Genomic DNA, 16952 nt, shown 5'->3' with positions numbered 1-16952 from the left:
CAGCCAGGGCATGGGGATTCCTCCCTGACACAGTGCCAAAGGTCTATTTCCCCTCCCCTTCCAAGCAAAGTTATTCCTCACGAGTCACTGTAACATCGTCCAAACGAGGAGCTCAAATGCTCTGCAAATTGTGACTGTCCCCTATCGAATCCCTGTGAGAAATTAGGATCACAGCCACCGCGTGGATATAGAAACTGAAGCACAGGGTATCGAGTGACATGGATGGCCTCAGCATTGCCTGGAGAAATGCACAGGTCATGTAATGATTAGCACTGCAGAGAACCCTGTTGTAGTAATAAAACTATAACCAGTTACTATCTGGTTACCCAAGACCAACTTGAAGACAAAGGAGAAAAAATCCCTTTTCTAGGGGGCTTCTGTGGCACTTTACAGCAGACTGGTCCGGTAGTGCAACTGTCCAGGCTGTTCCTCGTGTGCTTGCTGCACAGAGTGGGGCTCTTGCACAGCTGCTCCTCCAAGGTCCTCATGAATGACACAGCTAGTTCCTGGAAGGTGGCCCACAGTGGCTCATCTCCAGCTTCTACACTAGCACCGGTTCTTCTGTAACTCATACATCAGCAACTTGTACATCAGTGATCTGCCTGAAACTCTATCCTGACACTTCGTCTGTCCTGTGGCTATCTGCTTAGGTAATTGGTACCAAGGTCTGCTCTGACCTTAGAGGCACCTTGAGTTCTGACCTGGCTGCTAAAGCAAACTGTGACCACCCCTGGTGGCAGCAGCTGCGTCTTTCAAAACCTGTCCCCTCTCTCAGTAATTGCCATGGAGGCCAAAAATCTCCTTTCGTGGGCATAGACTGAAGCCCAATGTGCTCCCTGTCTATCTTGATCTCGGTCTGGGTAGATTCCTAAATTACCTTGATTTCCTGTTGACAGTATGATCACTCATCATTTCCTTGGTGACCTTGAATTTGATCTGCTCTGGGATCTAATGCTTTTCCCCCTCAAACACCTCCTGTCTTTATCTGTTGCTATGTGACAGTATAATCCTTTGTTTCGAAACGGCTCAGCTTGTCCCACCCTGGATTACTTGATGTGCAGCTCTCTGTGACCATGTGCATCATATTAGGGCTCCTCTTGCTGTCTTCTTCACCTTGTCTGCCAGCACTGTCATGTTGTTCTGTTAAATATCTGCCTCCTAATGAGCTGGGCAAAGACAGCTCCCCACTATACATAGCCTTATTTAATCCCCTCTGGTTTGCCTCATGTTCTGACATCTCACTTAGCATTTCTGCTGCAGGACTTCTCAATGAGATCTTCTGGCAGGGAGAATGGGTCCTATCCGTAGTTTTGTGTTGAAAACCCAGCCTGGTGCCAGCAGTCGTGTGCTGAGCTCTGGGGAAGGGTCAGACTGGCACCACGTGCTTTGAAATTCATGGTGCAGGGACCTGTACCCACAGCACGCCAGGTGAGGATTTGGGTATACTGAGGTGCAGCAAGAACACCACGGCTTGATCCAAGGTGTGTGCGCTAATGATTCACATTAATGAGTTACTAAAGATCTCCCAGGACTTCTCACTGTCCTAGGGATGTTTACCTTGCTGTCCTGGCTGCTTTCCATCCTGGCTAACAGCATCCCACCAGGGACTGTAAATCCTGCCCTTGCACAACCCTGCCTGTTTCAATGGTATACTCTATGTGACATTTCCTGACTTACACTGTTTTCAGAGCTGAGCCTTATTTCACATTCCAAAGTCATGCAGACACATCCTCTTAACCTCCTCTGCAATAATTCCTGCAAATGAGAGTCTCCACACAGAGAGATACTCAATATTTTCTAGCACATTAATCAAATAACCATCCAGTTGTTGCCTTATGTGTTGGAAGCGGACATGTTGTCAAATAAAATGATTTTGTAGATTATCTTCTGTACTTCCCAGACGGGGAATTTAGCAACATCATGTGTGCAAAGTCCTTTAGGAGAAGACGGATGTCTATCCGTTTTATCTTCTGTTGCTTACTCAGGGAAATCTCATTCTTAATGTTGCTCCCCAGGGGAGCTTTCCCATCCCTAACTTTTAAAAACAGTGATTATTTTTCAGTGCGTGTTTACAGGAGAGCCCAGATGGCACCATCTGAGGGCTCTTGGTGGCAGGAAAGCATGGCTCGGTGCTGCTGGAGGTGGTCCCTGCCAGGTCCCGTCTGACCTGCAGGCACACACGGAGAAGGATGTTACCCATGCCATTACAAACTGAAAGCATTGCTTGGCATGCTGAAAGCACCACTGAGGTCTAAATTAAAGAGCTCTTTCCTCAGATTTATCTAATGCGGGGGCTGAGGTTGAACTATGCTGTGGCTTGGTACCGGTCCTGGAGCTTTGGGGTTTGCAGCTCCAGGAGGCATTTAATGAAGGCGGTTGATTTCTATGACAGGCTTTTGGATGGCTTTTGTTGTTATCTGCTTCTGAGCTGTCTGAGGTACATCAGGGCTGCGATGGAGCTGTCGGAGAGGAAGGGGGAGGATGGCAAGTGTCCTTTCCCACTGCAGGGCTGTCAGACCGGGGAGCAAAAGCTGCTTGGCTGAGCAAGGCGCACTGCAGATCCCATCACGGAGGGGAGAGAAATGCTCTCGGTGGCTGGAGAAGCTGCAAAGCCTGGGACACCACAGCCACTCTCCGTCAGTTGTGACCTTTCTGCGGTGACAGTCACAGGCACACGAGGCAGCTGAGAGAACAGCACTTCCCCGCGAGGAAGCGAGCGCAGCCCCACTCCTTGCAGGTCAAGCAGCAGCCCTGCGAGCTGCTCTTACCCTGCTGCAAAGTCCCAGCGAAAGGCCAGATATTCCCCATCGGTGGCATGCTGGGCACCTTCAGCTCTGGTCTAGGGCAGTGAGCGGGACAAAGCCGATGGAGGTGACCCTGGCCTGATCCACGTGTAGGTGAATGGAGCCACTGAGCTCAGGCACACAGCCTGCGTCCCCAGCTCCTTTGGGAACGTGCCAGGTAAAAGTTCTTTTTCTCCCTATTGCTTGTAGCAAGGGGTTAAACATCAGTTTACTGGGATTGGTCACCAAATTCAGATACCCTTTTTCGAAAAGCCATGTAAGGCCTGAGGGTGCGGAGATGATCCGGTTTGCAGCTGAGCTGGTCTAGGAGCTCAGGGGATTGGTTATGCTCATACAGAGGTTTTACCAGCTATCCCGAGGTGTTTCTGCCTTCAACTTGGCCTTTTATATCAGGGCAAAACTTGAACATCTGTTTCTCTGTACAGAGAAGAGAAAATCTGAATGCTTGTCTTGTTTCCCTCAGCCTTTCCTAGAACAGCTAAAGTTTGCTTCTTTTTCCAGCAAAGGTATTGTTGGTGTTTGTTTTTTTTTTTTTTTCCTTCTCCCTTGTGGCAGGCTGAATCCCAACCAAGCCCAAACAATGGCAACATCGCTCAAATCTCAGTCATTTCCTTGAGAACCAACCGTCACGAGGCAGGGGGTACCTGTGCAAATGAGATTTTCTCTTCTGAGCATCCCTCACCTTTGGATCACTGTTGAACCTCACTGCTTTGCCAGTGGAAAAAGGGATCAGGAGAGAGCTGGGCTTTGAGTTTTGTTTAAAGGATACAGTGCTCCAGTTCTGCCTGGATTAATTATGCCCACAGCATGCAAGGGAGGTAAAGCTGTTTGTGCAGCCAAACTGAACCTGAGGTGGTGTCCTATTGCTCCTGTGGGATGGAGAGCTTGGGCAGGGTGGGCTCCACAGGAGGTCAGGCAGGTACTGGCCACGAACCCCAGGGGACTTCTTTTTACAAAGTCAGCATTATATTGTGCATCCTCTGTATGGTCCCCACTGCATTTTCTTTCTCATTCTTGACTGTTGTTTTTTTTTTTTTTGTAATACTAAATAAGACCCCACTACAAGGAAGTCTCATTGCTGTGGGACTACTTAGTGTGCTGTGTAGAGCTCTCTGAAGTTAACAAAATGGGCATGCAGTGAGTCATTATTTCTTTAGTCCACAGCTTTGCGTGTACATTGTGCAGACAAGTGGATTGTGTGAAATTAGGCTTTCCATGCACAGAGCACAGTCGTGGAGATCATCTGCCATGCACACTTTCTCATTAAATGAGTATTTCTCCCCTGCTTTGGTGTGTGCACACACTACTGATGGGAATGGGAGAGCCACCTCATAAAAAGAAAAAAAGAAAGTTGCTGTATGAAACCGAACTCCAATAGTGTGCATGCTCAATATGCATTGCATAAATCTTTAGAATGGCTTAGTTTCTGGAGACAAGTTTTGTTGCAGGTACCGAGTAATATGGGGCTCCTGGGATGAAAAACTGTAAGCAATACTAATTATGAATGGGATTTTAAAAAACAACCCACATTCAGGAAGCACTGGCTGCTTTTGAAAATCCCACCTTCTGTTTTGTAGTATGAGAGCAAGAAAGAGATCAGAGCTATGAATCAGATGTAGATTTAATTCAGCAAATTGAAAAAGCTTTGCAAAGTACCAGGGGCCCAGACAACATCTGGTTCAAAAGCAAAATTCAGTCAACCTCTCCAAAGGAAATGCAATGAAATCATTGTGATGAAGTCTTAGCAGAACACCAACATTTACACCAGAGACCTATCATTTAAAATCCTACATCCTTCAGGCTGGATTAGAGAAGATTGAAAGGGTCTAGAGAAGGGAAAGGAGGCTTGCTGGCATTACTGCAGGATATTGTTAGAGCAAGCACCATCAAAAATAAAGCTGATTTAGCTTAAAGAATCAGAGGTGATTTTTCTTGCATATTCATACACTGATGGATATAGCAGGGGGTGTTCAAGCTCTTCTCCCTGTCCTGTATGCCATCATTTGAAAGATGGCTCAAAACAAGAGTCAGCGCAGGGAATGGGATTTCCCGTCAGAGCATAGAAGAAATTATGACTTAAACGAGTCAAATTGTAGGGGAACTGGATAATTTTGGGGTCAGTAATGATATCAGTAGGAATGCAAGCTGCAGCAATGAAAGTCAGCCAATCCTCACATTTCCCACTATGAAATGGTGATTTTCAGGGGGCTGCTGGCAGTAGCGTGGGTTGCAGTGTCCCCAGGATGCAGGGCTGGGCTGCTTAGTCTCTGAAGCGCTATGGGGCCAAAGACACTACGTGTGTTTAACATCTGTGCTTAAGATAGAAAGGCTTGTGGTGTGTCAGTCCTTTCCCCAGTCAGGCAGACTGACTTCCCTGTGAGCGCACAGGCAGCAGCAGCTCAGCTTAGGGAAACTGAGGCAGGCCATCATTTGAAGCCTGGAGCTATTTCTCCAGGCTCCACGATTGCCAGTCCTGCTTTTCTCATCCTTGCCATCCACAGCCGAGACTGGTTTTGGGCAAAATGCACCAGGGGCTGATCCGAGCACTGGGGCTGGGCAGGGAGCGAGGGGAGGCGGAGGTGCAGTGATGGTGCTGTCCCTCTGTCGAAGGGTCAGCTGAGCTGGGGCGAGGGAAGGGCACTATGGGCAGAGCTTGCTTTTCATTTAAAAAATGTGGTTCCAGCCTGGGGCCAGGGCTGACTGGAAGCCTGGGAGCACCGAGATGGCAAGTTCATGCCCGTTTAGAGCGTATGCACTGATACGAGCATGTAATTATATAGGATCATCAGTGCATATGCAGGCAATGCTACATTTAATAGGGTGTAGGATCACCCTGGAATAAAAGCACTAATCCCTTCTGTCATGAGCAAGGGATGTGATTTCAGGAAGCCTTTCACCCGAGAGGAAAGCCAGCAAAGTGCAGGTATAATTTGCGGCCCCGGCTGGAAGGGGGCTGGTGAGTGGCGTGTGTGTGTGTGTGCGTGTGCTTCTGCGTGTGTGTGGACGTGGAGAGCAGTGGGGACAAAGTGTGCCCCTCTTCTGCATGGCACAGCCCTGGTTCCTGAGACCCTTGCCAGTTTGCCAGGGGGTCAGAGCCATCCGTGTCTCACTTCATTCAGGCCCTGCCTTCAGGCCTGCTGGTTAAACAGAAATCAGCTGGCACTGCTGGCAGCAGTGGGGCTTTAGCCTCTTTTCAGGGCCACATTGAGCTCGTTCAGTGAGTGAGAAAACTTTGACTTTAATGTTCCTGTTCACCTCCCAACCTTCCTCCACTTTGCTTCTCTGTTCTCTTCTCCCCTTTATGACGCTTGTTATTTTTCCGTCCACAGCAAAACAGTTCACATCAAGGTAATTGATGATGAGGAGTATGAGAAAAACAAGAATTTCTTCATTGAGTTGATGAGCCCCCGCATGGTGGATATGAGTTTACAGAAAGGTGTAGTACTGGCCCTCCAGACTAACGTTAACATTCTTCTTTCCTCCTCTCTCTTCTCCTTCCTCCTCTTCTCCTCCTCTTCCTCTGATTTCTCTTTGTTTCCAACTGCTCTGTCCTAAACACTGCTGTGCGCATACACCGTGTCACATGGTACCCATGGAGCGGGGGGACAGGGATGGTGGGGGGGCCTGGGGCAGGTGGCGAGGGATGGAGAGAGAGAAGGGTGGCCATCAGTCCTCGCTGGGAATATTTTTCCATGGATATTCCTGCTGAAGGGAAGGACTGAGGCATGTTTTGTAGTGTCGGTGGGAAGATGCTTGCCAGAAACATCCAGCATCTCCAGGGCTCATCACCTGGCCCTCGTCCAAGGTGAGAGAGCAGGTGAGGGAGAGGCAGGCAGTGTCAGGGAGGAGAAGCAATAAGACGTGCCGCTTTAAAACTGGAAATCAGAAATACCAGCTAGCAGAGCTAGCCTGGCAGCAGAGACCTGCCTCACCCCACAGGGGAGTGTGGCTGCGAGTACGCAACTCTCTCTCTCTCTCTTCTTCTCAGGCTCCAAGCCCAAAGTCCCTCCAGATTTATTATTTATTGCGAGGGTAGCAGAAGCAATCAATCTTCCAGCTAAGACACAGTTGGTACCCCAGCGTGGCCCCCGGTGATTTCCGGGCAGCTGATACCCTTTCCATTACCATGTGACACCGAAAAACTGCGCTGCAGACGTCGCCTCCCACTAACCATCAGCAAGGTCCGACTCCCCCTCTTCCCTCCCTCCTCACCCCCTCGCCAGCCTCGTCTCCCCCCTAATGCCCTCTCGCTCCCCGAGGAGCAGCTGCGACCGATGCGCCATGTCCATGAGGCCGGCTGAGGCATGCCGCCCCGCCGGGAAGGGGCTGCATGCGAGGAGCCTGCGCTGCTGCTGCTGCTGCGTTGCCTCCAGCCGGCCGACCCGCTGTACACGGTTGTCTCTTTTGTTGTCCCTACAGGAAGACCGTAAGGGTTAAGATAGTAGATGAGGAGGAATACGAAAGGCAGGAGAATTTCTTCATTGCCCTTGGTGAACCGAAATGGATGGAACGAGGAATATCAGGTGTGAGATCCCATATGAAAAAAAATAAATAATTGAAAACAAGCAAACAGAATCAAGTCTGCAAACCCCAAATCCAGAAAATATAACCCTCTTTCTCCTCCTTCCCCTCCCTCCTTTTCTCCTCCTCCTGTGGATGGATGGACTTTTGCTCTCTGCCCTTCTGTATTCTCACTCTCACCCTGTTCCGGTGTCATCTCTGCCTTTTAGAGCCCAGCTTACTTCTGATCTTCCTTTCGTGCAATGCTTGGGCCTCAGAGGCCGTATTATTGTGACTGGGTTTCTTTGTCTTGGTCTGATTTTGTTCTGAGCACACCTCTGCTGTTCTCCCCTCTCCTGCTCCTTTGCCAGGACCTTGGGGAATGTGAAAGACAAGAGAAAAGCACAATGCATGGCTGCCTCTTCGGCTCATCCCGTACACCCCCCTGCCCTTCCCTCTGTTGTTGCCTGCCAGTGGCATTGCCTTGGTGCTCTTGGGTCCCTGTAAGGTGTGGTGAAAAGCCCTCAGGAGAAGAGGGAAGGTGTGAGGTATCTCGTTTTGCTTTTATTTTTAAAAATGGTTCTCCGTGTCTTTCATCCGAAAAGCACCTTAATGTGTGTCAAACAACCCCAGCCTGTTGGCCAGAGGGTGTGGAGCTGTGTTGATGTCCTACTTCAGCATCGGTGCACTGAGACCCAGGATCCCCCAGTGGATCAGTATCATAGTGGGACTGAACCCTGACTTTCTGTCATGCCTTTCCTACATGTATCTTTGTCCTCGTATACGTGTTTGACCTCTTTCTCATTGAACAAGTCTTGCCATGGGCTTCACCAGCTCTGGGGTGGCCAGGGAGGGCCGGTCTTTAAACAGAAGCACTTTACAAAAAGGAATTGAAATCTACCTTCTGGGTGCCTGATACAGAGTAAAGACAGCTGTGTGTGCCCACAGGCTTATTTCTACTCCCAAGTACTGCTGCTGGTGATGGAAACATCTGGCAATTGCCTGTGCCTCACACAGCTTCCCCTTGCAGAAACGTCTCCTGTCCCTTATCTCATAAACACAGCAACTACCCTCCAGCCAGTCCGAGCTCCCATGCACAGCTCTCCAGGACATTCAGCATAGACACAGCTTGCATTAGCATGATAATGTCATATAGCATCTGTGGATTTGTAAAATATAAACCTAAAAAGCATTCACAGTTTAATGCCGTTAGACCATCTCCTGCAGCCCCTAGGTAGTGAGGGACATGAGGTTTTGATGTTCATTGAGCTCAGGCCCTCGGGTTTCACCAAAGTCCAACTTCAATGAGCATTTGTTCTTGATCAGAAACAGTGACCAGCCTGCCATGTCCCAGTTAACTGCCCTCTGGCCTAAAGATGTGGGTGGGCATACGTAGAAGTTGCCTGGCCTCAGCTTTTAGCTGCTAGTTATTTTCCTGCTTTTCTCCATCGGATTAAAGAACTATGTAGCATGCTGCACCTTCTGTATAGGTACCTGCTCACTCTATCTGTATTACAAGAAGAAATTGTCTTCTTGGGAGGTTAAGGAGATTAAACCTTTGAACATGGGACTGCAAAATGTTTTCTTCAGTCCTAGAAGCATCCCAGGGTCTCCTCTCTACACATGTCCCTTCACATGGGCGGGGCTCACACCTCCATTTCACTGGGTACAGAAGGGAAATCACCTGCTCCTGGCTCTTTCCTGTCTGGGCACGCGGCAGCCTGCAGCATCTCACTGATGTTGCTGCTCAGTTGTCTGCTGTCTGTGAGCCCCGAATCCCTCTCTAAACCAGTGAGCTTCAGGATATAGTCAGGATTGGGCTGGTTTCTGCGAAGTCCTGTGTTTCTTTTTCCTGTCTAGGCCATGTCACATATGGCTGAACAAAATCACTTCTCTGAAAAAATCCAGCCTTTGAAGTGGTTCAGTCTGTACAACATCCCGTCCTCATTATTAGTAGGACTGTGATGGCAGTTTGCTGCTTTGTGCACATCTCATTTACACCAGCATCGACTGGAGTCAGTGGGATAGTCTGGTACATAACCGGCAGAGAGGAGATCCGTTGGACTGCTTGTTCTCCATCGCAGAACCTGCAGGCCAGCTGCTTCCCACCGAGGTAAGTGCGCGGCCTTGGCCGGGCTCTGCTTACCAGCAGGATGCACGGGACCATGAAGAGGAGGAGATGCAGGGCCCTGGTTGGCCTCATTAGAGAAAAGTCAGAGCTGGAGCACCGTTCTTAGAATATAAGAGCAAGATTAAAATGCATCTGTAAGTGTTCCTGGCACAAGGTGGCACAGTCGCTACACCGATTCCAGGGCATCTGGAAGGATCCCGAGCTCTGCAGTGCTGCACCCCACAGGGTCTCCAATGTGCTTGCCTGGTGCCTGGGGTGAAGAATGAGGAGCTACAGCAGGCTTCCAGGTAGGGAGCATCCGGAGGGACAGACAGCCGCTGCCTTGCAGGCAGCTCCCAGTGGAGAGGGGCAGCCCAGGAGGTGTATGGGCTCTCAGTGCTCATGGAGGCACGCGCCCGTGCTGCTGTGTAGCCTCATGCACGCTCGTGTGCAGGGAAGCTCAGGCTGACTCCGAGCCACCTGCTCAGACGCATGCTCCTGCCTTGCGGGGTGCCTGAAGCACTCATATGGGTGGTGTGGCCCTGCTGGCTGCGAGGTCAGAGCAGCCACCTCTGTGCAAACAGAGGCTGCAGGGATTCAGCCACAGACTGGGGAAAAAAGTCCCAAATCACCAGCATGTAGCTGGGAGTTTGCTTGTTTTCATTGCAGTGATGAATGGGCCCCCACACGACTCGCAAGGCAAGGGCAAAGCACGGCTCCCGGCCCTCCTGGGAGGTTCAGGCTGGGTTGCTTTCGCTGAATTGTCTCTCTGGGTTTCGGCTACCCACACATTTCCTTCTAGCACCACAAAAGACGTGGTTTTTTTGACGGCCTGCCCTCATTTTGTTGTTACTCCCCGCTTAGCTCTGTCACGCTGAGCCTGTGCCTAGGGTGCCGTAGGAGCATTTGATGTTTTCAGGCTGTTTTCAGACTGCTTTGTGGTGTTCTCAGAACATTTCTTCTGTCCCCCTTTTGAGCTGGATTGTGCTGTGTGCCCTGGCTGACTGCATGGCGCTGGGAGGCAGCCTGCTGCCCAGGCCCTGTGGGACAGCCCCATCATCCCCATGGGGATTATGCTGTGGCAGCTTTGTCGTGGGGCCTGCCCTGGGACCTCACCGAGGTGCTGCCTGGCCTGAAGGACAGGAGCTAGGGTCTGGGGTGAAACGAGCAAGGAGACACGGTGCTTGCTCTTCCTCAGGGGAAGGCAGAGCTGGCAGCAGGGGTGAGCTGGTGACCAGGGGAGTAGATGTGTGCTCTTCAAACTGGCCTGGGGCAGAGTTTGGAGAGCTTATTTTGGATGTAGAACGGCCATGCCCGTTGGGTGAGGCGTGCCTGGGTCTGTGTAGCTGCAGGAGGTTTCTGTAAGAAAATTCACCCTATAGCTCTGGTTCTTTTGCACCTGCTAGCCCCTTCCCAGAGGAGCAACATCTCTGAGGCCCAGGAAGGTGCCTGTGGTGATCCAGACACAAGCTCCTGTCTTCAGGTTGCTCAGGGCCCACACAACGTGTGACAGCTACTTCAGGGTAAACACAGGTGCTCCTCCTGTCCGTATAACGAACTGATAGAGCCTTGTGACTGAAATATTGTGCACCATCTGCAGAGGCTGATCCTCACTGCTTGCCCCTACTTGTATCAGTACCTGCTCTGAGCCTGTGGGCATGCCGTTGTCAACCTTGGCTGTAAGGGGAGCTGACCACTAATTCCATTTCTTCACTCCTCTCCTGTATATAAATGTAATGTCTGCAGCACCAAGCCCCATCTGGCAGCCCATATAGTCTTTTTCACCAGTTGCTTTCTGCAACTGGAGTTTCTCAAAGACTTTCTGGTCATCCATATAAATCGCATTGAGCAGTTTGACTTTAGCAGCTCGTTTTGTTGATGTGCTCAAATAATTCAGAGGTTAGAAGGGATCTGGGATGGGTATCTTGCCAGCCCATTCCATGGCGAAGACTGATACTAGTTCTGTAGTGGCAAAAAGCACTGGCAAAGATGGCACTTGGTGCAAGCTAGTTATACTGAAGTGAATAAATACAAAGAAATCAGAGAGAATCATGTTCTTTGCTTGGCAAAGAGGGTAAGAGTGTAGCTTTTTTCTGTGCTCCTGGTTATCTCCCAAGTTTCCTGATTTTTATTCTGTTATCTTTGTTTCTAAGAAATCAATCTCTGGATCCTTCTTGTGTCACCTTTTCTCCACATGTGCAGTTATAAACTGAATCACTGCCTGCTGAGCACTGCAGGACTTTGAAACCTCCCCACACCCTCAGCCACTTTTCTGGCCAACCTTTTTTCAGCACCTTTTAAAAGTGTTTCTGCTGCGAAACGAGTCTTTCCCTTTAGGTCAAGACGCAATCCTTCAGTTTCACCGTTACTCCCATGGCAGCTCTGGTATCATTTCATGATGCCCTCAGCTCAGGCCTAGGTTTTTGCTGCTGTCAGCCCTGCAGGATTTCAGAGAAATCCAGCCTGTTTTTACTTTCTTCACACATTAGCTTTCACACTTTGTCCGCAGCCCTGGATTACGGGAGCAAAACTGGCTTTGCTTTCCCTAGAAAAAGTCAGTCTTCTGCTTATATTGTGGTTAACCTTAGGGCTGATAGAGCCCCAATGGCAAGTGAGGCTACATTGGAAGATTTCACTTGATAGCAGATAATGGTGAAAATAGCATCTGGAAAATTACGTTTCATGAGGGTAATTGGGAATCTGCTCATGAGAATCCAGCTAGTGGCACAACGATAGAAGATTCAGCCCCAGGGATGGTGCCTGAACACTGTAGAGCATTACACTCTGTAAAAGGGACAGACATCCTTCATGCAAAATTCTGCTTCCAAAACCATGATATGACTGCAAGATATGACTTTGCTGGAAGTGGGAGCACAGGTGGCCAGTGAGCACTATTAAATAGATGGCTGGCATGACCTGGCTTGGAAAGATTTCATCTGAAATCCCCTCAAGCCTCCCAGCACTGAGTGAAGTGGTGTGGATGAATCTCCTGACGCATCTCCATTTAATTGAGTGTCAACACGCCATACAAGAAAGCTTCATGGCTCAGAGGATGGATGTGGAGTTAAGGGTTAAATTGCGAAGAAAATGGGCTCCTAGTTTGCATTGATCCAATTGAGTTATCTGTTTCAAAATATTGGTGATGATGTAACTGGGTACAAAGGTCCATGCCTGGATAAGATAAGCCACATCAATGTGTGAGAACATGCACCGCAGTTTGCTGAGGTGTGGGCAGAGTCTGGGAAATTCCTTCTTCCATCAGCTGCTACTTGGAATAGCAAAAAAAATGCTAGATTTCTGCCGCCTTTTTCTCTGAAGGTTTAATATTTTGCTTGCAGCTCTGTGATTAAGCTGAAAGCTGCTAATTCTCCTAATGGACAGAAGGGATCAGGGTCTGTTTCTTGGAGTCTTTGTCATTGACTTCAATAATAACAGGATTCAGGCTAAAGCTGGAAAAGCTCCACCTTGCTTATCTTATGAAAAATACACGTTCATAGCTCTTCATAGTCCTTTAGGGAAACAGTTCGCTCACCTCAGTGCAATCTAGAGCCACAGCAATGCTCTCGCCTTTTCCTCTTGCTGCCTTCTGCCTGTGCTGTATGTAAAGGGGGCTCCCCTCAAAATCCACAGCCACCCTCATGTCTGCTCACTCTGTAAGTAGCGGGTGTTTAACCACCTGTGAGGATCCTCTCATCCACACAGTGGCTTCCTGTCTTAGGCACATTGATTAGAGAAGATTTATGTTAACCAAGAATGAGGCTAGAATAAAGCATGCAATGTGGTCAAACCTCTCTGTGAGGTACAAACAGCAGAAAAAAGGTATTGATTGTTTAGAAAACATCTGTGGCAGACATCTAGCACATCCAGTTGCTGTAGATTACAGGATTGTCTAATTTTTCGTCTGCTCCCAGCCGAAGCTGGTTCCCCTTGTTTTAACCTTCTTTGTGCTCAGTGGAATTGAGGCAGAAGAGAACGCAGTTCCTGATCTGTGAACCACACCAATACGCCTGTCACAGCAGAATTTGACCCCAAAGTACATTGCAGGCATGCAGATGGCAGCTTTTATTGGTCATCGGCTTATTAGCAGCTAAGTTCAGGTCTAAATTCTTTGCCCCCAGCCCACTTGCTACTGGTGCGAGCATGTGTCAGCACATTCAGGGATTCACACCAGTAGACCAGTTCTTGCAGAGCAGCAACTACAGAGGCCGGGCTCAAAGAGGAAACGTGAAGCATTGCATCCGTCGTCACTATGAGCTTGAGTGGTTTTATCCATGTATCACTCCTCCATGCTTGCTCACTTCAGCATATGCCTGCTGTCCTCCTTCTGTATTGAAAGCAAGGCTTTGAGTCTCCTGAGAATCCAGGGAAAAGTGTGGTTAGAGCCTACCTTGTCTGCAGGCATGGGTGTTTTTCTGCGCTCCTGCTGTGCAAGGTTTGGGTGCAGGGTGCTTGGCACTGTGATTTTGAATTTGGCTACTGAACTGATTTTAGCAGCTGCCTGTAAGAAGATGCTTGCCAAGCCTCTGAAGCTACCTGAGATACCAATAGCAAGTGCTGAGGTGGCCTGGCTGGGGCCTGGGGAGTGAGAGAAGAGCAAGGGTGAAGAAGGAGGAGAGGTGTGTGAGGACAGAGCGGGGCAGCAGAGGGAGGTTTGTAGGATGGGAAGAGCACAGGGGCTGTCAGGGGAGCTGGTGCAGGTGCAGCATCCCCAGATGGACTGTCAGGAAACGTTACAGGTCAGGACTAAGGGCACATTAGCAGATGCATGTGCAGGAAGGAAGCTTTAGTCCGTGAAATCATTTTCTTGTTTGCATGCACAGCATTCACTCAGAAATATAAAGATAAAATAATCCCTTGCCTTTCTCCATGCTATATTCTTGATGTTTCATTCATAGCTTTATAGGCTTCTTCAAATATTCATGTATCATATCATAAGTGAAAGGGAGAAAAATACTTCTTTTGCAGGCTCAAAAGCAAATGGGAAAAAAATAAACTCAAATCCCAGAGCACTAGAATAACATTTTAAAAAAACATGAGGAACCAATGTCTTTTTTTTTTTTTTTTAATAACCACAGTAGCTTAGGGGCCCAGTAATATTTCATTATATTAAATCTGAACACTGAGTTGACCCATTGTATTAATGCCTGCAATTGCAAAAGTCAAAGTCAATTTCCCCCTATTGTCTGGAGGACCAGAAGACCACAGAAGAGGAAGGAGGCCACAGCAGGACAGAGCTACGAGGAGCCTCCAGATTCACACTATGAGGAGCAGTGACAGGCCTGTTGGAGACTTGCAGACAAAGTCCTGTGGAGGACAGGAGATTGTGCAGTCAGAGCAACTACCCCACTGCTTCACGTGGCTCTGTGGTACTGTACTTGCTGCAGAACATATTCACAAATGGTTCCTCCAGAGGTTTTTGACTCTGGAAAGGAATTGACTTCTGAAACATGAGGGATGCTTAGCGAGGAGCCTCTTCATCTCCACTTGCTGTCAGGCTCCGTAGTGACTCTGGGCTGAAGTGCAGGGCACTGGTGTTTTCCTGGTAGTGCCGAACCACGCATCTGGTCCTGCCTGCTCTGTTGCCTCTCTGCAGCCTGCAGGGAAGGATTTCCGATGGTGCGCAGGAGTGCCTGAAAGCCAGGACACAACATCACTTTCCTGGCTCTGCCGCTGATGTGCTCTGGGACCTTTGACGAATTGCTTAGGAAATCACTTTCCAACCAGAGCAGATAAAATTAGGTACCTCCGTGTAAAAGTGCCTGCTTCTCAGAGGCCTGAGCCGGCAAGCCTGGGTAAATTAGCACTTTTGGATTCCTGCCCATTTCTGAGTTTGCAAAATGTTCCCTTTAGCCTCTCTTTGCTGGTTTCACCATCTGTCAAATGGGGATGTTAATACTGACTCAGTCTTTGTACAGAGTTTTAAGCTTCTGAGACTAAAAGTGTGTGATAATAAGTGTTAGTAATTACAGTACTGTCATAGCATGCAACCAAGTCTTCAGAGACCAGCTTGCTGTTTGAAGGACAGGTAGAAGTCAGAGCTAAGGCACAGTGCTCACCCCTCTTGGAGAGGGTTCAGTATATTTTGCTATGTGATACCCCATACAGACTTAAGGGTAGTTACTTGGAAACTTGGGCGTAGGCTGTGGCATTCTAGGGGGACACCTAGGAGGGGCCCAGCAGGACATTTCTTTGGGACAACTGTGGAAATGAAGTCAGGGGAGCCAGCATATGGAAAGTCAGGGTAAGGTTGTCCCTTACCGGGACCTCCATGCCACTCTCCTCCCACCTCCATCCTCGTGGGACCATATGGTGACAGGCGCCGGGAGGCAGCCGCACCCCCGTGCAGATCTGGCAGGCAGTCTGGGAGCAAGGAGAGCCAGGAAGACCCCATGCCGTGATCTTTGAGCCTACCTGTGCCCTTCTTGGCACCTGTGGGGTGTAGGGGAGGCCAGGAACAGCCAGGGTGTCCCTGGTGATGATGCACAGACACGTTACCCCTGCCCTCTCACTGGCCCTGAGGCCAGCACCCATTTTATCAACACCTCCCCTAGCTGAGGCTCTCGGCAAGCTGCAGTTTGGGTCATGTCAGGCCCCGATGGCAAGCGTGACTGTCCCCCCACTTCTTTCCCTTCCCCTCCCTGCTACTGCCCACCTGCATCCCATCCTTCTGCCTTTGCTCGGGGGTCGGGGGGATGATTTTTGGGAGCCAGAGCACTGATGCAGTGCTCACCAGTGCTCGCCAGCATCATCTCCATCTCGCTGCCACGGGGTCTGCTCCCCAGCCTGTGCCTGGCATGTGGCCCTGGGGAGCTCGCACACCGCACTGAGCCATGGCCATCACTCACTGAATGTTGTCCTCTGCTAAGCAGCTTCTGCTTTTTCCAGCGAGATATTAACTTTCTCCCTGTTTTCTTCTTTCTCCCTTTCTGTCTTGTGTCGTTCTTCTCTCCGCACAGCTCTGCTGCTCACCCAAGGTAAGACTGCTTTTTCTCTTTTCCTCTTCCTTCTCTGCCTCTGTTTTCATCTTCTTCAGTCAGCCTCTTCTGTTGGCATTTGTTGTGTGCAGGGATCCCCCCACCTCCAGGTGTTCCATCCAGCAGGAGCTGGGTCAGAACGATGTGTCAAGACCATGGCAGTGGTTGAAGTCTGAGAGCCTTTCCCCAGTTCCAGATATTTCCCTGCAGTTTTGGGAAATGTCCCAACCAGGCTGGAAGACAGAACCTGCAGCTCTGGCCCTGACTCTGCCCTCTCTTCGGGCAGCCCAGATTTTCCTGTGGTTTTGGAGCTGCTCGGCTGGGCAGGCACCTGGGGGGGCACCCAGTGCCGACAGCAACTCTAGGATGTGATGCACATCAACACTGCTCCCTTCCACCCCAGCTCCAGCTCTGTGCTCCTCACCTCCTATCATGGCAGGATTTTACATTTATTAGTACTGAATCCCACCTCTTTGCCTGAAATCCCCACCATGCTGGTCTCTCTTGGCATCCTATATTTTTCTCACTCTTTCAATTCCAGGCATGATTACAGTTGAATTTGCA

The 16952-nt window shown here is 49.5% G+C and overlaps 1 protein-coding gene across 1 annotated transcript in view; it reads left to right on the top strand.

Annotated features, from left to right (window-relative positions):
- SLC8A3 (solute carrier family 8 member A3) overlaps nucleotides 1–16952 on the top strand; it is an 80205-nt gene that overhangs the window by 53840 nt on the left and 9413 nt on the right. Inside the window, 2 exon segments of the mRNA XM_035539622.1 lie at nucleotides 6134–6240; nucleotides 16371–16388. Of these exon segments, the coding sequence (XP_035395515.1) occupies nucleotides 6134–6240; nucleotides 16371–16388 (125 nt within the window).

Source organism: Cygnus atratus, chromosome 5, assembly GCF_013377495.2.
Source record: "Cygnus atratus isolate AKBS03 ecotype Queensland, Australia chromosome 5, CAtr_DNAZoo_HiC_assembly, whole genome shotgun sequence".
Classification (NCBI taxonomy): domain Eukaryota; kingdom Metazoa; phylum Chordata; class Aves; order Anseriformes; family Anatidae; genus Cygnus; species Cygnus atratus.
This window is presented reverse-complemented; position numbering and strand designations above follow the sequence as displayed.